Source organism: Bos taurus, chromosome 23, assembly GCF_002263795.3.
Source record: "Bos taurus isolate L1 Dominette 01449 registration number 42190680 breed Hereford chromosome 23, ARS-UCD2.0, whole genome shotgun sequence".
NCBI classification, from domain to species: domain Eukaryota; kingdom Metazoa; phylum Chordata; class Mammalia; order Artiodactyla; family Bovidae; genus Bos; species Bos taurus.
The window spans coordinates 12,686,135-12,712,829 of NC_037350.1; the positions used below are offsets into that span (position 1 = coordinate 12,686,135).

The 26,695-nt window shown below is 40.2% G+C and overlaps 1 protein-coding gene across 1 annotated transcript in view; it reads left to right on the forward strand.

The window, feature by feature from the left end:
- Positions 1-26,695, forward strand: part of DNAH8 (dynein axonemal heavy chain 8) — a 328,304-nt gene that overhangs the window by 125,565 nt on the left and 176,044 nt on the right. Inside the window, exons 41-49 of the mRNA XM_024983878.2 lie at positions 692-916; positions 5,265-5,437; positions 7,202-7,380; positions 13,055-13,242; positions 19,180-19,266; positions 19,355-19,462; positions 20,466-20,600; positions 22,701-22,862; positions 26,325-26,571. Of these exons, the coding sequence (XP_024839646.1) occupies positions 692-916; positions 5,265-5,437; positions 7,202-7,380; positions 13,055-13,242; positions 19,180-19,266; positions 19,355-19,462; positions 20,466-20,600; positions 22,701-22,862; positions 26,325-26,571 (1,504 nt within the window). The remainder of the gene's footprint in view (positions 1-691; positions 917-5,264; positions 5,438-7,201; positions 7,381-13,054; positions 13,243-19,179; positions 19,267-19,354; positions 19,463-20,465; positions 20,601-22,700; positions 22,863-26,324; positions 26,572-26,695) is intronic.

Sequence of the window (26,695 nt, forward strand, 5' to 3'; positions counted from 1 at the left end):
GGGGAAGAACAGAAGCTCCCAAAGGGACGGTTGTTGCAGACGAGGGGGTGAGGGGAGGGCAAGTTCTGACCGCTTTCATTTCCTTTCCTGGGGCGGAAATCGTAGGTAAGGTGAGCATCAACTTACAGTTTTCCTATGCCTTCTTCAGGAGACAAAGGACAAGCTTCCCCCTATCTGACTTTTTGTCTCTATCTCTGTCTCTTGTAGATTTATATGTAGAAAGAGAAATAGATGTACATAAAAGATAAGGATATTAGAATGAGATTAAGGAAAGAGATAGACAGCATATCCTTTTTAGAAGATGCAAATAAACCTTTGGAAAACTCTGCTGAAGAAAAATACACAATAATATATTATTTCCATTTATTTTTTTTAGAAAGGAAAGTCATTGTATGAAGGTATATGGGTCTCAAGCCCTCTATAGAAAAATTCCCCAAGCATCTTCCATTAATGCATATATAATTGCATAAATTGTAGCAGTTGTTTAAATTATTATCCATCCACATTGAAATAAATAATCAATTGTTTGAACTTTCAGTGATTTTCCCCTTTGAGAGTGAAGAAATGCATGTCCCTTTTTTAGTTTAAAATCAAGAAGACTGTCCACCTCAGTGTGAATAAGTGACCACTAGATTTTATTGCAGGTGTGCTTTAAATATTTGGTAAACTTATTTGTCTGCTGGATTTCTAGGTTGGGCTTCTGGGAATTCAGATGTTGTGGACACATGATTCAGAAGAGGCTTTAAATAATGCAAAAGATGACAGGAAAATCATGCAAGTGACAAACCAGAAATTTTTGGATATTCTAAATACTCTCATTAGTCAGACAACACATGACCTGAGCAAGTTTGATAGAGTGAAATTTGAGACTCTAATTACCATCCATGTGCATCAGAGAGATATTTTTGATGACTTGGTAAAGTATTTTTTTTCTTAATTTAAAGTAATCTAGTGTATTAATTAAAAGTTAGTGCTTCTAATAATTAACAGTTAAGTATTATACATACTTCATAGCTTATATGAATCTTGCATCTGTTTGGTCCTTTCTCACAACCAGCTTTGCCTATACAGTGTCTACAAACATATACTGATATATTTGGTAGTTTTAACAGTCATGTATGTGTATTCAGTTTTGACATTCTGAAAGTCTGGAATCAACTGATGTAATTTGAACTGTTTCTTTAAGCCAATAACCAGGGATATGATATAATTTAGGTGGGCTTGGTTGTGAGTTATGGCAATGTTCGTTCATGACTTGGCCCCTGCGCTCAGAGGGCAAGAAGAATCTGAAGAAAGAGGCATGCCACTCCAGATTGGTAGTTAGCAATATTAGTGAGGAAATTCATTGAATACTTAATGAGGCTTGGGCAGCCTCTAGAGGACTAAATCTCTGCATTTGTCTGCCAGAATTTTTAAAATAATTTTCTTGAAATATAGTTGATTTACAGTGTTGTGTTAGTTTCTGCTGTACAGCAAAGTGAATGAGTTATACATATCCATATCCCTCCCCTTTTTTAGATTCTTACCCCATTACAGTGTATTGAGTAGAGTTTCCTGTGCTATTCAGTAGGTCTTTATTAGTTACCTATTTTGTATATAATAGTGTGTATATACGGAGAAGGCAATGGCACCCCACTCCAGTACTCTTGCCTGGAAAATCCATGGACAGAGGAGCCTGGTAGGCTGCAGTCCATGGAGTCGCTAGGAGTCGGACACGACTGAGCGACTTCACTTTCACTTTTCACTTTCATGCATTGGAGAAGGAAATGGCAACCCATTCCAGTGTTCTTGCCTGGAAAATCCCAGGGATGGGGAAGCCTGGTGGGCTGCTGTCTCTGGGGTCGCACAGAGTCGGACACGACTGAAGCGACTTAGCAGCAGCAGCAGCAGTGTGTATATGTCTATCCTGATCTCCCAATTTATCCCTCCCCACTTACCCCCTGGTAGGTTTGTTTTCTATATCTGTAACTCTATTTCATTGTCTGCCAGAACCTTATAAGTTTGTATGGAGGCCTTAACTACCTCCTGTACCATCCAGATGGTCTCAACGGCATGTTCCTCTCTCAAGGGTGCATCCATGAAAATAGTTCCCACTATGGGAACAGTAGGCAGAACGCCTATTCCAGGGACAGAGAAGGGGGTGAGGGTCCATCCAGCTCATGGGTCCACCTGAAGCCATGTCTTCTAGATTAGCTCCTCCAACAGATGAGCCAGTTGTGAAAAAAGTGTAGATTGAGTAGAACCAAGTTTCAGGGCACTCCTATGGCTGTTCAGGTGATCGTGTCTGACAAGTCTTCATGGGCTTGATCTGGGCAAGGTTCTGCAGAGTGGGAGTAGAAGGGATATTTGAATTCCCTTTGGAAACAGGACCCTAACAAGTGGTCTTGAGCAGTAGTTGTCTATTATGGGATAGGAGGCCCAGGTAGTTTTGATATTCCATCATTTTGACTAGCTTCATTTTTGACTACCATTGCATTATTCTGTTTAACTTTTTTTAAAAAATTCTGAACATGCTGCTCTACTTTATTTCTTAAATTTTTTTTATTCATTTCTTGGCTGAGCTGGGTCTTTGCTGGGGTGCGTGGGCTCTTCATTGCTGTGAGCGGGCTTTCTCTAGTGGTGGCAAGTGAGGACTACTCTCCGGTGGAGGTGCACTGGCATCTCATTATGGTGACTTCTCTTGTACAGGGCATGGGCTCTAGGCTCACGGGCTTCAGTTGCTGTGGCTCTCAGGCTTAGTTGCCCCACAGCATGTGGGATCTTAGTTCCCAGACCAGGGCTTGAACCCGTGTCCCCTGCACTGGCAGGCAGATTCTTAACCACTGGACCACCAGGGAAGTCCCTGACTTGATCTGTCTTTAAGGTATCTTTTTCCTTCATCAGAGACCCACAGTTCATGCAACTTGGGGCCCATTTTTTGGAGACTATGATTACCAGGCTATCTGTTTCCAACTTGTATCAAAAGTTCCGATCAGATAAGTTGTATTTACTGAAGATTGAAGGGCATGGAATCCATTTTATTCCCCTGTAGTCTAGATCCTTCTTTCTCAAAGTATGTATGACAACCGGTTGTGCTGGCCTCATCTAGGAGCGTGTTTGAAAAGCAGAATCTTCAGCCTCCCCACCATACCCCTCTGCAGACCTACTGAATCATCCTCTGTATTTCAGGACAACTTCCAGGTGATTCATAAGCATATTAAAGCTCAAGAAACACTGCTCTAGAATTTCTCTGGTTCATGCTAATCATCAAAGAGCCACATACTTAGACCATATTGCTTTGGCCTTCTACAGATTTGCTTAATTGCCATTACCATTATACTTTGGTTTTCCTTGAAATCCACTTCAAGAAGAAGTCATATGGAATCCATTACTATACCTGCTATGAATGTAATTGAGAATATTTGTACATTTCTCACTGTCTCTTAAAGTTGAGGTCTCATGGAAGAACCTTCTTTTTAAAATAAAAAGGCTGAGCATAGCTTTACTTTCCTTACAGAATGGTTTTTTTTTTTTTTAAAGAAACTATACACATAGTTAAAACTATGAAGCTGTTTTTCTTTTTATCTCAATTGCTGGTGAACTCATGCTCAGTTTGCATTCCAAGTAAAATAGTATCTTGTAGCCCACATATATGCATTTTATTTCTCCATGTATAATGCTTAGAACATAATGTATTTTGATATACAGTAACAACTCAATAAATATCCGCTATTCTTCTTTATACTTTCCTCCTCGACCCCCTCTTTATTTTTAAAAGTGTACTTATTTTTATTTATTTTTGGCTGTGCTGGTTCTTTGTTGCTATGTGCAAGCTTTCTCTAGTTGCGGCGAATGCTGCTCTCTAGCTGTGGTACATGGGCTTCTCATTGTGGTGACTTCTGTTGTTGCAGAGGATGGACCCTAGGGCATGCAGGCTCAGACTTGGGGCACATGGGCTTAGTTGCCTCATGGCATGTAGGATCTTAGTTCCTGGACCAGGGATCAAACTTGTGTCCCCTGCCTGTCCCCGGCAGGCAGATTCTTAACTATTTGACAACCAGGCAAGCCCCAGTCTATCCCCTCTTTACCATCCAATAGGACTGTTGCAAGCAGCTAGCTGACTACATCTCCATGGCTGAGGGTCCTGTGCTAGAGAACAGAGTCCCTGCGGGTGGCACTGGACTGTTACCTGAAAGTAGTCCTTTTAAGGTGGTGAATACAAACTATTCTTTAGAAGGGAAGATAGAATTCTTAACTGGAGGGGGGAGCCAGATCATAGACAATGAAACAATAGCAAAAATTAAATAGCATGAAGACTTCATGAGATGGAGAACTGAGCATTGTATAGTTGCCGGAGTCTATTTTTCAGTGTCAGCTGAATGACCTGGAATTGGGCCCCTGGGTGGAGAAGCAGTGAAAGGGACCACTTGCCACTTATATTGATTCCCCTGAGTGGGCAGGACTGGGGTTTCTCCAGGTTTGCTGATGGAAAGTCATTAGGCACCGTAGAACGTATTGTGGTGGGATGTTGCTCCTGAACGTGCTCATCAGGTTTCTGTCTCTTGCATCCATGGTGGTGGGAGCCTCTTGGCCTCCCATGGGTATAAGCCTCTTGGCCCATGGGTATAAGCTGATGGCTGGGCAGATTGATTGGTTTGGCCACAGTGCTGGTACAAGAAGGCGTGTGTGCATACAGGGCCATGCCTCTCCCACTGCCATGAGGACAGTGCCCAACCCCTTTCCTCTGCCCTGTGAAGCCTCAGCTCTCACTCTTTCTCCAGAGTCCTGGACGCCTCAGCAGTACTGAACTTCCTTCAATTTCTTGAACACACCAGCCACATCTTCTGGGTCTTTGTCTAGAATATTTTGCCTTCTCATGCCTTCTGTTTTATTTCCTCAGCTAATTCCTACTGTTTTTGCGGGGTAGTTTAGATGTTTCTTTCTCTGAGTATCTCCCTCAGACCTAGACTAGGGGAGGTCTTCTTGCTACATCATTTCATGACCTTGAGTTTCTTTCCCTACTTTATTGCATTTGCTTGTTTATCTGATTTGTCTTTTGCCCTGACTTGTCATCTTCAGAAGCCAGGAACTGTGTCTGTCTTTGTTTACCCAGCACAGCACTCCAAGGAAAGACTCATCAAATATTCATTCCAAGGAAAGACTCAGTAAATATATATTCAGTGACAAGAATCAACTAATGAATGAGTGAATAAAAATTGCCTATATGCTACATTTTATGCTATTGCAATTCAGTATGTAATCTCTTTGTATTTCATGTTTTTAAGGTAAAAATGCATATCAGATCTGTTACTGATTTTGAATGGCTAAAACAGAGTAGATTTTACTTTAAGGAAGATTTGGATCAAACAGTGGTGTCTATTACAGATGTTGACTTTATTTACCAGAATGAATTTCTGGGATGCACTGATCGTCTTGTTATCACCCCGTTAACAGATCGGTAGGAAACTCATTTTTGTTATTCCATTCTTGTAATTAAATCATGTACTTACAATTGTCTTAAATTTGCATTTGAAATGTTAACAAAAGCATATTGCTGTCGTGTCAGCTCTGGGCTAGCTCATCAAAGTTTAACAATGAAATAACTATCATTATTTCAAAGTACCTATAGGTTAAATTTTTATGAAATAGAAAAAAATAAAACAATAAAAGGATGCTTGAATGTTGACTATGAGAAGTTTAGTAATGAAGTTGAAAAAAAAAAAAAGGAAAGAAAAAAGCCGTTGAGTAATGAAGTTGAGATTACAGGATGGACAAATGTCTCTAGAGCCTTAAAGAGGGTCATTAGAATGGCAAAGAAGGAAGGTACACCTTGGAAACGGTGTCTTCTGGTTTTTCATATGTGGAAGTTCATTCCTGAAGTGATGTTTCTTGGCCAGGTCTGAGTGAATAATCAGTTAATGGCACATCCCCTCGCCATTCTTTCTAGTACATGACACTAGACAAGTCCAGGGTCTTTGCCATTCTTACATGTCCTGCAAATACCTGGTTCTGTATGCCATGTGTAGGAGACAGTAAATGTTTGTAGAATCGACTTAAACTGGGTCACAGAACAGCTAATTCTGCTGTTATTTTTAAATAGAGCTGACACCAGGTAAAATTATGATACAGCAAAATTATGTCTTCAGCGTCTTCTAGACTCATCCAACCTCCCTTTATATGTCCGGTTCCATCACAGTTTAAATTTTTCAGGCTGTTTTCCCTTCGACTGATGTTTATGTATAAAGCTTCATGTCACATGAAGCTTTACTAAGTTTGCTTAGATCTGAAACAAATGTAACTGAAGCTGCATTATGGATACCAGGGGATTCATTACAGTGTTCTGTACATGTGTCTAAGTGAGTGAAACACTTCACAGTAACATGGTTTCCCGGCAGTGGTGTGCTGGCGGAGCTGGCTTGTACTAGTCTGCAAGAGCCAACGTCATGCTCTTCTTCCCAGTTTTGTGCTATCACATTGCCAGCGTTGCCACTGGCCACGATGGACGTATTTATGCCACAGAAATCAGCAGATGTAAAAAATTAGGCTTGGAATTTCCTGGTGGTCCAGTAGTAGGACTCAGCGCCTCCACTGCAGAGGACACAGGTTCTATCCTTGCTTGGGGAACTGAGACCCTGCATGCCATGTGGCGAGGCCAAAAAACAGAAATCAGCTTTATTTTATTTTTCCTAGAGGGCTCATTGTTAAACATCTGCCAGCACACCACCACTTACTTGATTCTCTGACTTCAGATTTCTCCTGACCACAGTGCAAGGAAGGCCTGCAGGTTTTACGTCAGGGTTGCACACCTTTGCAAACCCTGTATTACTTCTAATGAATACCAGCTACTCCAGCCTTGTTTGGTTGCCCATCTCTTATGAGAAAGCATTAGTAGCTCAGTCATGTCCGACTCTTTGTCATCCAATGGACTGTAGCCTGCTAGGCTCCTCTGCCCAAGGCATTTTCCAGGCAAGAATACTGGAGTGGGTTGCCGTTCCCCTCTCCAGGGGATCTTCCTGACCCAGGGATCGAACCTGCATCTCTTATGACTCTGGCATTGACAGGCCGGTTCTTTACCACTAGCACCACCGGGGAAGCCCCTCTAATGGGGGTGGCTCAAACTCTAAAACGAACGGTCTCATTTCAATCACATCAGACTTCTGCTTGTGCTTCACTGTAACGCGTGTTAGCTCACATCCACGCTTTGTCTGCTTCACGTTTGCAGGTGCTACATCACTTTGGCACAGGCTTTGGGAATGAACATGGGAGGGGCTCCAGCAGGACCTGCGGGCACTGGCAAAACCGAAACGACGAAAGACATGGGAAGATGTTTGGGGAAATATGTGGTCGTGTTTAATTGCTCAGATCAAATGGATTTCAGAGGGCTAGGAAGGATTTTTAAAGGCAAGTGTCAAACACTGTTGTGTTATTTTTGGTGGATTTATTTTTATTGCATTTAAATGGTATTTTCTGATAGAAGTCTAAAGTGATAGTGTCCCACATAAGCAAAATTAATGTAGATTGATGCATATGATATTGCCATTTTTCTGGGCCAAAAATGGCTGGGTATCATCAATTAAATATCATTCAATACTACTTCTGGCATTACAGTCCATGAGTTGAATGTGTATTAGATTATGAAAACAGAATCAATTTAATACTGCCTGAAACAATGGTGGAGGAGATAAGATCAGGATAGCAAACTGATGACATATGTGACTTCCTTTATCGCATTAAATCCCACTGAAATAAAGATTTTTATTATTTATTTATTTTTGGCTGCACCATGAAGCTTATGGGATTTTAGTTCCCTGACCAGTGATCAAACCCGGGCCCTTGGCAGTAAGAGCACAGAATCCTAACCACTGGACCACCAGGGAATTACTGAAATATTTTTTTAAAAGGATGGTAACACTGGAACACAAGAAGGGAGAGGGGTACTGGCAGATGGGAAATATTGAGAAAATCTGGAAAGATAGATGGCAGATGGTTTCAGATGGACAAAGAAAAAAGATTAGGGAGCATTTCAGTCTTAGAACTCAGGCCTTGTTGGTCTTCTCTGATGGTCTCATGCAGACCCACACTTTTGTTGTTATTCGGTCACCAAGTCATGTCTGAATATTTGCAACCCCATGGACTGCAGTGCCCCAGGCTTCCCTGTCCTTCACTATCTCCCAGAGTTTGCTCAAACTCATGTCCATTGAGTCAGTGATGCTATCTAACCATCTCATCCTCTGTTGCTCCCTTCTCCTCCTGCCCTCAATCTTTCCCAGCATCAGGGTCTTTTCCAAAGAGTCTGCTCTCCACATCAGGTGGCCAAAGTATTGGAGCTCCAGCTTCAGTGTCAACCCTTCCAATGAATATTCAGGGTTGCTTTCCTTTAGAATTGACTTGTTTGCTCTCCTTGTAGTTCAAGGGACTCTCAGGAGTCTTCTCCAGCATGACAATTTGAAAGCATCAATTCTCTATCATCCAGCCTTCTTTGTCCAACTCACATCTGTACATGACTACTGGAAAAACCATAGCTTTGACTATATAAACTTTTGTCAACAAAATGATGTCTCTGCTTTTTAATACGTTGTCTAGGTTTGTCATGGTTTTCCTTCCAAGAAGCAAGCGTCTTTTAACTTCATGGCTGCAGTCACCATCTGCAGTGATTTTGGAGCCCAAGAAAATAAAGTCTGTTACTGTTTCCGTTGTCTCCCCATCTATTTGCCATGAAGTGATGGGATGGGATGCCATGATGTTAGTTTTTTGAATGTTGAGTTTTAAGTCAGCTTTTTCACTCTCCTCTTTCACCCTCATCAAGAGGCTCTTTAGTTCCTTTTCACTTTCTACCATTAGAGTAGTATCATCTGCATATCTAGGGTCATTGATATTTCTCCCAGCAATAAACATTAAATGCTATCTAAATGATCAAATTTACATCTTATCTTGGACTTCCCCTTGAAACTCTGAATTCACATAATACAACTGATACCTGATCCTTGACATTGCCCCTTAAATATCTAACAGGTCCAGAGTCACTGAATCCCAAACCAAACTTCCGATCCCCCCTCCCCATCTCGACTTCTTCTTCAGCCTTCCTTGACACACTAAATACCCACTCTATTCTTCCAGATACTTAAACAGAAATCTTTGACTTATCCTTTTCACCTCTCTTTCTCTCATGCTCATGTCCAACTGTCAGCAAACACTATTAGCTCTACTTTCAGAACACATCTAGCACCAGCCGCCTTTTATTATCCCGCTGCTGTCATCCTGGTTCAAGCCAATCATTATCTCTCGCCTATGCTGCTCCAATAAGGTTCCTAATTGGTCTCCCTGAGTTTACCCCTGTGCTCTCCATTCTAATCTCAAATCTAGAGCCTTCTAATTGTAAGTCAGGTCACGACACTCTTCTACTGAAAGCCGGGCCCTGGCTTCGCTCACAATAAGAGCCGAAATCCTTACGCTGGTCCTCGTATTGTTTTGTACAGTCACACCTGCCCTTCCCTGTGGCATCGCTCTGCCCTTCTCATCTCGTCTCCTGACACTGTCCCCACACTGTCTCTGCTGCAGCCACGCTGACCTTTGTGATGTTTCTCAAACATCCCGAAGCACACTCCCTCCACCTTATGCCTGCTGATCTTTAGATTCTTTCCCCAGATATCCATCCACATAGCTCACTTGATAAAGGACACCCACGGCAAACATTGTGGTACTGAAAATTTGAAAGCGTTCTCTGAGACAAGGTATAAGATGAGGATTTCCATCGCTATTCCTTCCACTCACCACTGTGTTCTGCATCCTACCCAGTGCATTAAGGAACAACAACAGGGACAGCAAAAGCACAAAGGCTGGAAAGAAAGAAACACAAAAGGCCGTCATTTACAAGTGACATTGTAAACAACGAAATCAACAAAGCTATAGAAAGTAGAATTTAGCAAGTTTACTTGAATATGAAATAAACACAAATTTTATTTTAATTGTCCATAACAAAAGTTAGAAAATGAAAATCTCAGAAGGATATCACTTAGGTAGTGCTGGTGGTAAAGAACTCCAGTGCCAATGTAGGAGACATGAGAGATGAAGGTTTGATCCCTGGGTCAGGAAGATCCCCTGGAGGAGGGCATGGTAACCCATTCCAGTATTCTTGCCTGGAGAATCCCATGGACAAAGGAGTCTGGTGGGCTACAGTCTGTAGGGTCACAAAGAGTTGGACATGACTAAAGCGACTTGATAAACAGACAAGTGGAACATAGTAGAGAATGCAGAAATAGGCCAGGAACACTGACATGTGGAAAAGGTGGTATTGAAAATCAGTGATGAAGAGATAGAATTTGCAATGTCATTCTGGTACCCTGGATGATTAATATTTAACAAGGGAAATTGGATGCCTGCATATATAAAAATTAAATCCCTACAACATGCATAGAAATAATTTTGGGGGATTAAGTGCTTAACTATGATAGGCAAAACCTGTATGACCTTTAGAAGGTAACAAAGGCACATATCTGTTCTCAGAGTAGAAAGGGACTTTTTATACAAAAACCACAAACTATAAAGAAAGGATGAATACATTTAAGCAGGATAGGAGGATATCCCTATAACAGATACCATGGGATTGCTCATCCAGCTCTTATCTTTAGTTACTTGCCTGTTCAAAATATATACATTGAACAACTCAGACTTGAACTGTGCAGTTCTACTTATACACAGATTTTTTAAACTAAATACATACTCCAGTACTATACGACCTCAGGCTGGTTGAACCCCTATATGTGGAACTGTGGATGTGAGAGGGCTGACTGCAAAGTTATATATGGATTTTCGACTTTGTGGCGTGTCCAAGCCCCTAACCCCTGTGTTGTTCAAGGGTCAATTGTGTGTGTGTGTGAATGTGTGTGCATGTATATAATTTTACAGTCTTTTGTGATATGTCTCTTTTTGAGAAGTTAAATAGACTTCTCAAAGACTGGGAGAAGATATTTTAGCATGTATGGCTGACAAAAGATTAATATCTAACATTAAGAAAGATTTTCTTTAGACTTCCCTGTTGGTCCAGTGGTTAAGACTTCACACTTACACTGCAGCAGGCAGGGGTTCTACCCCTGGTCAGGAAACTAAGATCTCCACATGTGTGTGGCATGGCCAAAAAAAAAAAAAAAAAAGAGAGAGAGAGTTTCTTCAAATCATTAAGAAATACAAAACAATACTGTTCTCACTGTTATTAATTGGTAAGAATGAAAAGTCTAACAAACCACTGTTGGTAAGGGTGTGTAAAACTGTAAATCTTAGTACTTCTGTGTGTATAAGTTGGTAGAATTGCTTCAGAGAACAGTAAATAAATCAGTTTATTTGATGATACACTGTATATATTTACAGTGCACAGATACAGTATTTTATAGATACAGTATATAGAAAAATAAATAGATACACACAAATTTTGAACAAGCCAAACAAGCCAAACGTTATGCATGCCTGTAAATAACTGCACGTGAGCAGGCATGCATAAGAACCGTTGACATCAAATTCAGAGTAGAAGTTACCTCTGGAGAAGGAGGGAGTGTGGATCCAAGAAAGACCTACATGGACTTGAATTGTAGTTCCAGTATTTTATTTTTTAGGATGAAATCTGAAGCAAAATTGTTAAGATTTGGTAGGTGGGTACATGGATATTCACTATATTGTTCATTGTAATTGCCTGTCCTTAAAAAAAAAATAATTTAAACCCAAAGAATCACTTAATGAAAGAGAATGTTCTGTGGACCACTCCTGGCTTAATGGTTGAAGATGGCTGAGAGGAGCAGACTAGAGCACCAGGTAAATCCTAGAATGCCAAAAGTAAAGCAGAAAGCAGAGAAAGAGAAAAGAAACTGGCTGTCTCCAGCATTTCTCCCCCATGTAAATGCTCTGAAGGTGGAGTCCTGACAAAGATTATTGCCAGGTAGGGGTTGTGCCAGAGAGGCAAGCACCGCACCAGGTCAGTTCCCAAGCCCCAGACCCAAGCGGATAAGCTCTCCTGCCTCTCATGCCTTCCCCCCAATCGCCAGAGGCAGCCATACACAATGCAAACAGGAATTTGCATTTGGAATGAGAAGAAAATGCAAAAGTAACTCAAATTAATAGCTTCAGAGAGATTCAAGAATTTGTCACATATAACCAATTAAAGAAAAAAAAATAGGCTGCTATGAAAAGAATAACAATTGGAATAATCAGAAATTGAAAAAAACAAAACCTGAGTTTTTTTTTTTGAGTTGGAATATCTAGCCAAGAGAGCATATTGCAGAAAGAAATGGAAAGTTTGACAGAAAAAATTCACGGTCATAGGAATAGATATGTAAATTCCAATATCCATAAAATGGAAATTCCCAAAGGAGAGAGAAGAAAAAGTGGGGGTTGGTGGGTGGAAGCAGTAATAAAAGAAGAGTGTTTTGTGGGGACTCTCTAACCCCTCTCAGTGTCTATGCTGAGAGCTTTGTACTTTCCTTCTCTTTAATAAATCCAATTCCCTTGCTTAAAAAAAAGAGAGAGAGAAGAGTGTTTCATGCAGTTAAAAAATAAAGATTTTTCATCCTTTGAGATTAGACAGGAGCAGTGTTCCTGATATCCAGGTCTTCCTTTGTGCTGGGTTTCATAAGGAATAAATAAACATCTTTTGACCATTCTTTGTCTCACTCAGCTTCCAGGCATTTCTCTCAGTGCAACAAGAATGGGACAGAGTGATCTGACCCAGATAGGGCATCCCTTATTTTGTTAATTTCCCCAAACATTATAGCTCCCTCACCTGCATCCCCACTGGGGGTGGCACATCCAGACTGAAGCAATTTTTATCACCCTTCAGCATCCCTGGTGGAATGATGAGTCTGAACTTTCATTTCAGCAGTATACTGTTTTCATTGTTTTGGTGATGATGTACAAATAATTAAACTTCTCTATATCACTGGAATTAAATATGTCTTTATAAACAGCCAGATGTGAAGTTTATATAAATTGTATTTCACTATATAATTGTTTGAGGGTGCTTTGGAAAAATTTCTATCAAGAAGATGTATTACAAAGTAAAACTTATCACACTAACTGTTTTTCACACCAGGTCTTGCACAGTCAGGTTCCTGGGGGTGTTTTGATGAGTTTAACAGAATTGAATTGCCTGTGTTATCAGTGGCAGCCCAACAAATTTACATCGTCTTGACAGCAAGAAAAGAGAGAAAAAAACAGTTTATTTTTTCTGATGGTGATTGTGTTGATTTAAATCCAGAATTTGGAATCTTCTTAACAATGGTGAGAACATAGGTGTTACATATTTTAAAACTTTTTATTGAGTATGGTTAATATATAGTGTATTAGTTTCTGGTGTACAGGAAAGTGACTCTGTTATATATGTGTATATATATATATATATATATATATATATATATTATATTCTTTTCTACTATAGGTTATTATAAGGTTTTGAATACAGTTCCCTGTGATATATATACTAGGATCTGGTTGTTTATCTATGTATATATAGTACTTTGTATCTGCTAACCCCAAATTCCTAATTTGTTCCTCCTCCACCCACTTTCCCCTTTGGTAATCCTAAATTGGTTTTCTTTGTCATTTGTATCATAGTTTAGATTCTGCCTTTGAGTGATATCCTATGATATTTCTCTTTGTCTGACTTACTTCACTTAGTATGATGATGTCTAGGTCCATCATGTTGCTGCAAGTGGCGTTGTTTCATTCTTTTCACCCTCTTGATCGGGTGTATTCCTAAGTATTTCATACTTTTTGATGTGATTTTAAAAGAGATTGAAAAACATAGGTTTTAAATGCAATTTATTGGTGTAATTGTTATAGACTTAAATAAAAGTAGGCATATGTGAGTGGGTAAATGACATCTAGGGATCGTCCCTGTTTAAATGATTTTTTTTTTTTTTTTTTGCGTAGGAAAAATAGACTAGACAGAAGATAAAATAGTGATTTGTTAATGATAAAATTAGTCACTGTTTACTGAGCACTCATTTTGGGGAAAGGTAATGGGCCTTTTATATATTGTATCAGACAGGGAAGCTACAATAACAATGCCCAAATTCTAGTGGCTTACCACCTCAAACCCAGTCCGGTGGCTAAGACTCTGTGCTCCCACTGCAAGGGTTGTGCAGGTTTGATCCCTGGCTGGGGAAACTAAGATCCCACATGCCGTGAAGCATGGCTGGGAAAGAAAATATCCACCATGCAAAATACTACAGGACTATGTCTCCCTGACCCTTAAAGTTAGGTGTGGCCACGTAAATTGCTCTACTTAATACCTTAACTGGAGAAGGCAATGGCACCCCACTCCAGTACTCTTGCCTGGAAAATCCATGGACAGAGGAGCCTGGTAGGCTGCAGTCCATGGAGTTGATAAGAGTCGGACACGACTGAGCGACTTCACTTTCACTTTTCACTTTCCTGCATTGGAGAAGGAAATGGCAACCCACTTCAGTGTTCTTGCCTGGAGAATCCCAGGGATGGGGGAGCCTGGTGGGCTGCCGTCTATGGGGTCACACAGAGTCAGACACGACTGAAGCGACTTAGCAGCAGCAGCAGCAGCAGCAACACCTTAACACACCAGGGAAGCCTGGCGTGCTGCAGTCCATGGGATTGCAAAGGGTCAGATGCGACTGATGGACTGAACTGACTGAACTGAACACATCAAAGATTTATTATTTTCATACCACACGTCCACTTGGGTGTATGGTGTCGTGGTGGAGAGGGCAGAAGATGCTTTACATGTCCTGTCTCTGGTACTGTCTCAGCTGTGACTGGTAGCTACAGCAAAGGAAAAAGAGAACAAGAAGAATTATGCTCTGGTTCTTAGGGTTTCCTGTCCAGAAGTGAGACTAGTCACAAACTTTGGCTAAAGCAAACAACCAGTAAAGCAATTAGGGGTAAATAATAATAATTCTGAAGTGATCAGTTATAACCCATGAAACTGAATGAAAGAGTTTACTCAGTGTGATAGTGTGGCTTAGAAGAATTTAAAAGAAGCAAACAAAAGCCCAGGTCCAGACGGCTTCACAGCTGAATTCTACCAAAAATTTAGAGAAGAGCTAACACCTATCCTACTCAAACTCTTCCAGAAAATTGCAGAGGAAGGTAAACTTCCAAACTCATTCTATGAGGCCACCATCACCATAATACCAAAAACCTGACAAAGATGCCACACACAAAAAAGAAAACTACAGGCCAATATCACTGATGAACATAGATGCAAAAATCCTTTAAAAAATTCTAGCAATCGGAATCCAACAACACATTAAAAAGATCATACACCATGATCAAGTGGGCTTTATCCCAGGGATGCAAGGATTCTTCAATATCTGCAAATCATTAATGTAATACACTACATTAACAAATTGAAAAATAAAAGCCATATGATTATCTCAATAGATGCAGAGAAAGCCTTTGACAAGATTCAACATCCATTTATGATAAAAACTCTCCAGAAAGCAGGAATAGAAGGAACATACCTCAACACAATAAAAGCTATATATGACAAACCCACAGCAAACATTATCCTCAATGGTGAAAAATTAAAAGCATTTCCTCTAAAGTCAGGAACAAGACAAGAGTGCCCACTCTCACCACTGTTATTCAACATAGTTTTGGAAGTTTTGGCCACAGCAATCAGAGCAGAAAAAGAAATAAAAGGAATCCAGATTGGAAAAGAAGAAGTAAAACAACTGTTTGCAGATGACATTATCCTCTACATAGAAAACCCTAAAGACTGCACCAGAAAATTACTAGAGCTAATCAATGAATATAGTAAAGTTGCAGGATATAAAATCAACACACAGAAATCCCTTGCATTCCTATACACTAATAAAGAGAAAATAGAAAGAGAAATTAAGGAAACAATTCCATTCACCATTGCAATGAAAAGAATAAAATACTTAGGAATATATCTACCTAAAAAAACTAAAGACCTATATATAGAAGACTATAAAACACTGGTGAAAGAAATCAAAGAGGACACTAATAGATGGAGAAACATACCATGCTCATGGATTGGAAGAATCAATATAGTGAAAATGAGTATACTACCCAAAGCAATCTACAGATTCAATGCAATCCTTATCAAGCTACCAATGGTATTTTTCACAGAGCTAGAACAAATAATTTCACAATATGTATGGAAATACAAAAAACCTTGAATACCCAAGCAATCTTGAGAAAGAAGAATGGAACTGGAGGAATCAACCTGCCTGACTTCAGGCTCTACTGCAAAGCCACAGTCATCAAGACAGTATGGTACTGGCACAAAGACAGAAATAGATCAATGGAACAAAATAGAAAGCTCAGAGATAAATCCACGCACCTATGGACACCTTATCTTTGACAAAGGAGGCAAGAACATACAATAGAGAAAAGACAATCTCTTTAACAAGTGGTGCTGGGAAAACTGGTCAACCACTTGTAAAAGAATGGAACTAGAATACTTTCTAACACCATACACAAAAATAAACTCAAAATGGATTAAAGATCTAAACGTAAGACCAGAAACTATAAAACTCATAGAGGAGAACATAGGCAAAACACTCTCTGACATTAATCACAGCAGGATCCTCTATGACCCACCTCCCAGAATATTGGAAATAAAAGCAAAAATAAACAAATGGGACCTAATTAAAATTAAAAGCTTCTGCACAACAAAGGAAACTATAAGCAAGGTGAAAAGACAGCCTTCAGAATGGGAGAAAATAATAGCAAATGAAGCAACTGACAAACAACTAATCTCAAAAATATATAAGCAACTCCTGCAGCTCAATTCCAGAAAAATAAATGACCCAATCAAAAAATGGGCCAAAGAACTAAATAGACATTTCTCCAAAGAAGACATATAGATGGCTAACAAACACATGAAAAGATGCTCAGCATCAGTCATTATCAGAGAAATGCAAATCAAAACCACAATGAGGTACCATTTCATGCCAGTCAGAATGGCTGCGATCCAAAAGTCTACAAGCAATAAATGCTGGAGAGGGTGTGGAGAAAAGGGAACCCTCTTACACTGTTGGTGGGAATGCAAACTAGTACAGCCACTATGGAGAACAGTGTGGAGATTCCTTAAAAAACTGGAAATAGAACTGCCTTATGATCCAGCAATCCCACTGCTGGGCATACACACTGAGGAAACCAGAATTGGAAGAGACATGTGTACCCCCAATGTTCATTGCAGCACTGTTTATAATAGCCAGGACATGGAAGCAATCTAGATGTCCATCAGCAGATGAATGGATAAGAAAGCTGTGGTACATATACACAATGGAATATTACACAGCCCTCAAAAAGAATACATTTGAATCAGTTCTAATGAGGTGGATGAAACTGGAGCCTATTATACAGAGTGAAGTAAGCCAGAAAGAAAAACACCAATACAGTATACTAATGCATATATATGGAATTTAGAAAGATGGTAATGATAACCCTGTATGTGAGACAGCAAAAGAGACACAGATGTATAGAACAGTCTTTTGGACTCTGTGGGAGAGGGAGAGGGTGGGATGATTTGGGAGAATGGCATTGAAACATGTACAATATCATATAAGAAATGAATCACCAGACCAGGTTCGTTGCAGAATACAGGATGCTTGGGGCTGGTGCACTGGGATGACCCAGAGGGATGGTACGGGGAGGGAGGTGGGAGGGGGGTTCAGGATGGAGAACACGTGTACACCCGTGGCAGATTCATGTTGATGTATGACAAAACCAATACAATATTGTAAAGTAATTAGCCTCCAATTAAAATAAATAAATTTAAATTAAAAAAAAAGAAGCTTGCCCTTGGATTAAGAATAATTTTGGAAATATCAATTAGATATTGCATTAGGCTGTGAATACCTGAGATATGAAGAATAGTAACTTAAGTATGTATTCTTTTAAGATTCTTTGAGGTTTCTACACCATCATGGTTTCCATTTTCAAGGTCACCTTATAGCCCAAGGTGCTACAGAAGCAGCTCTGTTGCAGCCAATTGACTGAATCAACTCCCTTCAGTCAGACATCAAATGTATTTCATACACTGTCCCTTTCATACACTGTGTCCCTTTGTGACTCACAGGGTAGAATTTAATCTCACCAGCTGCAGGGCAGGCTGGGAAATGTAGTTTTAAATCTGGGTGGTGATGCACCCAGCTTGCAGCTGAAGTTATGTGACTAAGAATGAAAAATAGGAGTATTGAAAGGCAGCCAGCCATCTTTGCGTCCCCAGCACCTGGAAAGTTATCTGGTCTATTGACCATGCCCAGTAAATGCTCAGGGACTGAAGGTTTCCTCATGCACTTTCCTCTTTGCCTTACTTGTCTTCGAACACCCTCACCTTATCGCTTGGGATTTTTGGGTGTGGTCTATCCTCAGTCTTTTGCTACTTATTAGCTTCCTTCTCACCTCTACTTTTGTCCTTTTTAATGTTTTTCTCATCATTCCTGTCTTTGTTTCCCTTCATCACTGTGTGTGTTTTTTTAAATAGTAAAAAGAAACTATTTGTCAGCTATTTATGGCTATTTGTCAGCCACAGAACTCTCTAATTCTGACTGTAAAGAATAATTTGTGTTGTTGATCAGCAGAAACCAACACAATATTGTAAAGCAGTTATCTTCCAATTCAAAAACAAAGCACACACACACACAAAGCAAATAGGAAACATTAATAAAAAAGACAAACCTAGCAACTATAGTATATACTCCATGCAAATGTCCTTCAAAAGGTAAGGCAAGATAAAAATATTTTCTGGCAAAAAAAAGAACAATTGAAGAGAGGAAATAAAAATTGCCTCAGTAAATTGATTAGTATGAAATCCTAAATTTTCTTTTTCTTTAAGTAACACATTTTAGATCATAATTATCCCAGTATTTATTCAGTTTTATTTCATTTTCTTTAACAAATAGATACACAGAGGCTTATTTTTTTGCTACATAAAGTGGTGTATGTGTGTGTACATGTGTACATATGCACATGTGTGTTACTTTATTAGTATAATGAAAATGGAAATGTGTGAGAGAAAGTAATGTGACATTAATAAATATGGATGGTCCAATACATATTTTTGTGAAAAGAGGGATATTTTATGAATCGAATGTTTTTCAATACCTTCTTAGAATCTGAATTAGGGATTTGAAATGTATTGATAATTTGTATTCAAGAAGTGAAAATTATGTCAACAATTAAAAATTAAATAATTTTAACTTTTAGAACCCTGGGTATGCTGGGCGCCAGGAACTACCTGAGAACTTGAAAATTCAGTTCAGAACTGTTGCTATGATGGTTCCTGATAGACAGGTATGCATCAGGATTTAAAACCATAATACGATTTATGTTGTTTACCTGTTCTTCACTAAAACTGAAAAGTCTCACTGTTAATTTGCAGATCATTATGCGAGTTAAACTTGCAAGCTGTGGTTTTCTTGAAAACGTTATCTTGGCTCAAAAGTTTTATGTACTTTACAAACTCTGTGAAGAGCAACTTACTAAGCAGGTAACTTTGTACATCTATTTTCCCCCTCACTATAGAACTTGTCTTTTAACTTGCAATTTTGATAAGTACTAATTAGGGAGTTAAAAAAATTCCTTGACTCTTTCCTAAGATATGTTTATAATTAACTTGAACTTTTGATTATGTATTTTAAAAACTTCCCTAAGTTGAAATAATTATAGATTCCCAGGAAGTTGCAAAGACATGTATGAGATGTCCTGTGTACTCGTCATCCTGTTGACATAATTGTAGTACAATAACCAAACCAGAAGATTGACAATGGACAATAAACAGAGATTCCTAAGACTTCACACGCACTCGTGTGTGTGTGTGTATGTGTGTGAAGTGAAATGAAGTGAAGTTGCTCAGTTGTGTCCAACTCTTTGCGACCCCATGGACAGTAGCCTACCAGGCTCTGCCGTCCATGGAATTTTCCAGACAAGAATACTGGAGTGGGCTGCCATTTCCTTCTCCAGGGGATCTTCCCAACCCAGGAATCGAACCTGGGTCTCCTGCATTGCAGACAGACGCTTTTACCGTCTGAGTGTGTGTAGTTCTATCCAATTATGTCATAGAAAACAGAATTGTTTATCCCCACCAAGTACCCTCCCGCTACCCTTTATAGCCATACTTACCTCTTTCCCAAACTCTATGGCCCCTCATAGGCCTAATCTTTTTACGTCTCTGTAATTGTATTATTTCAAGCATGTTACATAAGGTGAATCACATAGTATGTAACCAGTTGGTCATGCATTTTAAATGGTTGCCCTTCAGACTATCAGAGTGTATTTTTCTCAGAAAATCATGTGTGAGCACTGTCACCCAGCTTGATGTTTCCAGTGAAGTCATCTTTTTCAGTCAAAAGAAAGGCAGGAGAAGTGAGCTAACAGAACTCTGCCACTCAGCCACTCCAAAACTATAGTATATAAGTACTGTATGTGCACAGTGAGTCTACACTTAGAATTTTTCAACTGGATGATCCTTTTTATTTCTTTTCTCATCCTAGGTTCATTATGACTTTGGGTTGAGAAATATTCTATCTGTATTGAGGACACTCGGATCTCAAAAAAGAGCCAGACCAGAAGATAGTGAATTAAGCACGGTCATGAGAGGACTGAGAGATATGAACCTTTCTAAATTGGTATCTTTATTTTCTGGGTTAATTTCTCTTTCAAGATTTTGACCTAGCTGACAAGTGGGGGTGGGCTCATACAGAGCTGTTAACATGAGTGTGTGTTGGGTTATGTATGTGAAGTTACCACTGACTGGGCTTCTGGAAGAAGGCACCCTCCTCCTGCCCCCAAGAAAAAAAATCCATGGCTTTATATGAACCACAGGGGCCAGAAATGCATCCTTGCAAATGCCATAAAATAGGCTCCATCAGTGGGCTCCAGCCCCCAAATGTCAGTCCATTACTCATAATGTAACACAGATTCTAAACATGAAAATCTGGATTCATAGGGAACCACCAGAGCTTTTTGCTTTGTCTGTATGTGACTAGCTTTAACTATGTCTCTGCCAAAACATCAACACCATTTCTATTTTCTAAATGTGCGTTAAATGGTGGCTGCTGCTGCTAAGTCACTTCAGAGTACTGGAGTGGGTTGTCATTGCCTTCAATGCATGGAAGTGAAAAGTGAAAGTGAAGTCACTCAGTCATGTCTGACTCTTCACGACCCCATGGACTGCAGCCCACCAGGCTCCTCTGTCCATGGGATTTTCCAGGCAAGAGTACTGGAGTGGGGCGCCATCGCCTTCTCCGGTTTGCTGTGGAGATTACAATAATTATTTCACTGCTTGCACACTTTTCACGGGTACAGCCATGTTGTCGTGAACTAGCTGATGGGCAGCTTCATGTGGCTTTTATTCAGGGGCTTCTTGGTGCTACGTGTCCGTGTCCTGGCAGTACACGGTTGAGGAAGGAGTGGACCTTAGGAGCTCACATTCTAGTTACAAAACTAACAACTAACATCTGCATACTTCACTTTATTACAGAATCTTTTCACGGGTACTGTCTTGTTTGAGTCTCACAGCCACCCTGGGGGGCGTGGATCTCCTTATGAGGGAGCCACGTTTGTAGGACTCACCCACCATCATAGTCAGTTGAGAAACTGAAAGCAAAATCCACAAGACTTTCTGATGTTAAACTACAGATATTTTCCTAATTAAAGTAGAATGTTAATACTCTGTTCTCTTGGGATTGGAGCTATTACTTACACGTTTTTAAGGTTAATGCATATACCTGTCGTATGATAAAGTAATGAGATCAAACCCTGGAGCAGTAGATTGGAGAAGACATTAAATGCCGACAGAGTGTTTTTTAAACATTTTGTCTTGGGGTATGGCCAATTAACAATGTTGTGACAGTTTCAGGTGAACAGCAAAGGGACTCAGTCATACATGTATATAAATCCTACTACTACTACTAAGTCGCATCAGTCGTGTCCGACTCTCTGTGACCCATAGACAGCAGCCCACCAGGCTTCCCTGTCCCTGGGATTCTCCAGGCAAGAACACTGGAGTGGGTTGCCATTTCCTTCTCCAATGCATGAAAGTGAAAAGTGAAAGTGAAGTCGCTCAGTCGTGTCCGACTCTAGCGACCCCATGGACTACAGCCTACCAGGCTCCTCCATCCATGGGATTTTCCAGGCAAAAGTACTGGAGTGGGGTGCCATTGCCTTCTCCGAATATAAATCCAGTTTCCACCAAACTTCCCTCCCGTCCAGGCTGCCACGTATTATTGAATAGAGTTCCCCGTGCTATAAAGCAGATCTTTTTATCCATTTTAGCTATCCATTTTAGTAATGTCTACGTGTCCATCCCAGACTCTAAGTATCCCTTCCCCCCATCCTCTCCTCCGCCCACCCTGGCAACCGTCCAGTTCATTCTCTAAGTCTGTGAGTCTCTTTCTGTTTTGTAAGTTCATTCCTATCATTTCCTTTTAGATTCCGCATATAAGAGAGATGTTTCCCCTTTATGTCTGACTTACTTCACTCAGTACAACAATCTCTGGGTCCATCCATGTTGCTGAAAATGGCATTATTTCATTCTTTTTAATGTAAATGCCAGGGAAATTTAGGTGCAATGCTGTAGGTAATGTGGACTCAGGGGTGGTGTTTGGGAGAAAGTGCTAGAGCATACAGGTGTGGCCAGGAGAATAATATGATTATTTGGGCATGAAATAAGTGCTATGAGCTTCATTTTTGACCTAAATGAGTAAATTTATTCTTTGCCACCTTAGATTGATGAAGATGAACCCCTGTTCCTCAGCTTAATCAATGACCTGTTTCCAGGATTACAACTAGATAGTAATAGTTACGTGGAACTGCAAGCTGCAGTCACCAACCAGGTTCAGCTGGAAGGTTTGATTAACCATCCACCCTGGAATCTCAAACTCGTGCAGGTAAAATATTTTTCATCTATTATCAGTATGATGCTCAATGAGTGTTGTTAGAGGTTGTCATTTGGAGAGAAGAACTTGTGATATTAGTCTTGCTTGATGTTAAGGTTGAGACTAAATAAAGCACATCATTACAAGAAGAGTCCTCAGCTGGGGATGTTAGTCCTAAGGACTTTAGTGTGGTTTTACCCTGCTTCACACTAACCAAGCACTTACTGAAGTTACTTACACCCCATGACGTTAAGTGGTAACCAGAATCTTGAGAATAGCTGGTAGGAGATAGTAGATTATGAAAATGCAGGGAGGGACTTCCCTGGTGGTCCCGTAGTTGGGACTCTGTGTTTCCACTGCAGGGGCCTTGGGTTCCATTCTTGGTTGGGGAACTGGAATCTCACGAGCCATGCAGCATGACCAAAAAAAAAAAAAAAAACCCACAGGGAAATGGAATGCCATAGCTGGGGGCCTTCATGGGGCATGGAGCCCAAGGAATCTGGGGCTGCTACCCTGCTTCTGCTTCGTATGTGGGCGTGTTCACACCTAAACTAAATCCTTTGCCCGTGTCTCTTGGTGTGTTTCTGTCAATTACATTTTATCCTTGTGACAACCTATCAGTGATTTTATCAAGCAGATCCCTGAAACTGTTGCAGAGTTGCTGAATTAAATCCCTATGAGCTTGACACATTGAGAGTATTTTCCAGTGCCTTGGAAAATGAAGGCATTGAAATTGTGGAAAGTGTCAAAACTGCATTTGAAAAGTAATGATTCTTAACTTATTCTTTTAACCAGTGCAAGTGTATGAGACAGATTCAAATCTTAGAAAGAAAATATATTGGGAGAAATCAACGTATTTTTCATCATCTATGTAATGGAAATCATTCCATTTAAAAAAAATTCTGGGAAAACCTCACTTTACATGTGATGTGCATACAGGTGAATTGAGAACTTCAGATGTACAAGCTGGATTTAGAAAAGGTAGAGGAACCAGAGGTCAAGTTGCCAACATCCACTATATGATAGAAAAGCAAGGGAATTAAAAAAAAAAAAATCTACTTCTGCTTCATTGACCATGCTAGCACTTTTGACTGTATGAATCACAACAAACTGTGGAAAATTCTTAAAGAGATGGGAATACCAGACCACCTTATCTTCCTCCCGAAAAACCTGCATGCAAGACAAGAAGCAAGAGTTAGAATCAGATATGGAACAATGGCCTGGTTCAAAATTGGGAAAGGAGTACATCAAGGCTATATATTGTCACCCTGCTTACTTAACTTCTATGCAGAGTACATCATGAAAAATGCCAGGCTGGATAAAGCACAAGATGGAATCAAGATTTCCAGGAGAAATATCAATAACCTCAGATATGCAGATGACATATGTCTAATGGTAGAAAGTGAAGAGGAATTAAAGACCTTCTTAATGAGGGTGCAAGTGGAGAGTAAAAAAGCTGGCTTAAAACCCAACATTCAGAAAACTAAGATCATCACATCCGGTCCCATCACTTCATGGCAAATAGATGGGGGGAAAGTGGAAACAGTGACAGATTTTATTTTCTTGGGCTCCAAAATCACTGTGGACAGTGACTTGCAGCCATGAAAGTAAAAGATGCTTGTTCCTTGGAAGAAAAGCAATGACAAACCTAGACAGCATATTAAAAAGCAGAGACATCACTTTGCTGAAAAAGGTCTGTATAGTCAAAGCTATGGTTTTGCCAGTAGTCATAAAGGATGTGAGAACTGGACCATAAAGAAGACTGAGCACTGAAGAATTTATGCTTTTGAACTATGGTACTAGAGAAGGCTCTTGAGAGTCTCTTGGATAGCAAGGAGATCAAACCAGTCAATCCTAAAGGAAATCAACCCTGAGTATTCATTGAAAGGACTGATGGTGAAGCTCCAATACTTTGGCCACCTGATGCAAGAGCTGACTCATTTTAAAAGCCCCTGATGCTGAGAAAGATGGAGAGCAAGAGGAGAAGGGGGTGAGAGAGGATGAGATGGTTGGATGGCATCACTGACTCAATGGACATGAGTTTGAGCAAACTCAGGGAGATAGTGAAAGACAGAGAAGCCTGGTGTGTTGCAGTTCATGAGGGCGCAGAGTCGGACATGACTTAGCCACTGAACAACAATGCACACAGTATACTGAGCACTGAAATCTTAGTTCTCTCAGTTGGTGGGGGACTAGAATATTGTGTTGTTACTTAATGTCAAACACATTACTGTTGAATATAATATGGCCAGTACCTCTGTTGCTTTTAAACTATGGATTACAGAGCTAATACATTTCTATCTAAAACTTAGGAAAGTAACTCAAATTTTACTCTGATCAGCTATGAGACCTTTGACTTTTTGTTTTCATTAAGAAAACTGTAGAGAGGACTTTGTAACAGACACTGTCCATGTTCTTTGTATGTCTCCTTGAATCTCTCTTACCTCAACCTTGCACTCCTTCCCTGACTTCTAGAACTGTGATTCCAATCCCAAACACACCACTCTCTGCAGGAGGGTCAGTGCCACTTTTTCTGGAAGGTGCAAAGTGCAGACAGCGCATGGGAGTTTTTTCTCCCCTACCCCCAAACAACCCTTCCTTAGTTAAGGACATATGGTTGATGTGGGGAATTCCCTGGTGGTCTAGTGGTTAATACTATGCATTCCCAATGCAGGGGGCCTGGGTTTGATCCCTGGTTAGGGAACTTGATCCTGCATGCTGCAACTAAGAGCTGGCACAGCCAAATAAATAATTAAAAAAAAAAACAAACCAACAGAACACTCGATAAAGACTTATGGGTGATGCAGTCAAAAAGTCAAGTTCTCCTGCTTCCAGTTGAAACAGGTATAAAGGTGCCCCGAGGGCCAGCCTTAAGTCTCCCCTCTACAGGATTTTTGTCTTCAGTCACACCACGCTTGACCTGTCCCCGTTCCTGTCCTTCCCTTACTCCATTACAAGTTTCCCTGATGATCACTCGCTTGTACAGGAAACTCAACGTCCAGCTGTGCCTCTGGAGAACCAGAAGGCTGATGTTTAACTTGGGTCTTGGCAGAGATGCTGTGTATCGCTGCTTTCCACCACTAGGGGGCGGTATCACCACACGTGATACAGAGAAAGCCTGTTTGTGGAAAAACCACTTCTATGTTATCAGCAAACTGAAATGACAAGGAGTTTGTCATATCAAGTAGTTTGAGACGCAAAAACTAGATCCTGAATTGATTACTTCCAAAATGTAATTAAAGTCCCACATTGTCATCACTTTCTCACTTTTAACGTTTTAAAAGTTTGCTACTCACCTTCCATGAAACAAACAGTTTTGGAGGGGTCATATTCCATTTTTAAGTACTGAACCAGTTACTATCTAAAGCTTTTAAGATCCTGTTTAAAGCTTTTAAAATTTCTTCACATGACTTCTATGAACGTGTGCAGGAGACTCCTAAGTTATATTTTTTGATTGATCATCTCATTGTGTAGTTGTATGAGACGTCTCTGGTCCGTCATGGTTTGATGACTCTTGGGCCCAGCGGGTCTGGGAAGACAATGGTCATAACAATCCTGATGAAGGCACTGACAGAGTGTGGAAGGCCTCACAGGGAAATGAGAATGAATCCCAAAGCTATTACGGCTCCTCAGATGTTTGGCCGACTGGACACAGCGACCAATGACTGGACAGACGGGATTTTTTCTACTCTGTGGAGAAAAACATTAAAAGCTAAAAAAGGTACACGCAAATTCTTTTCTGCTGATCATTCTTTTTTCCTGCCAGTTTATCCGCAACTCAGTATTTTAATTTTCTTTTTTGATCATCCACAGGTGAAAAGTGATTTTCTGTTCTTATTTTTGGC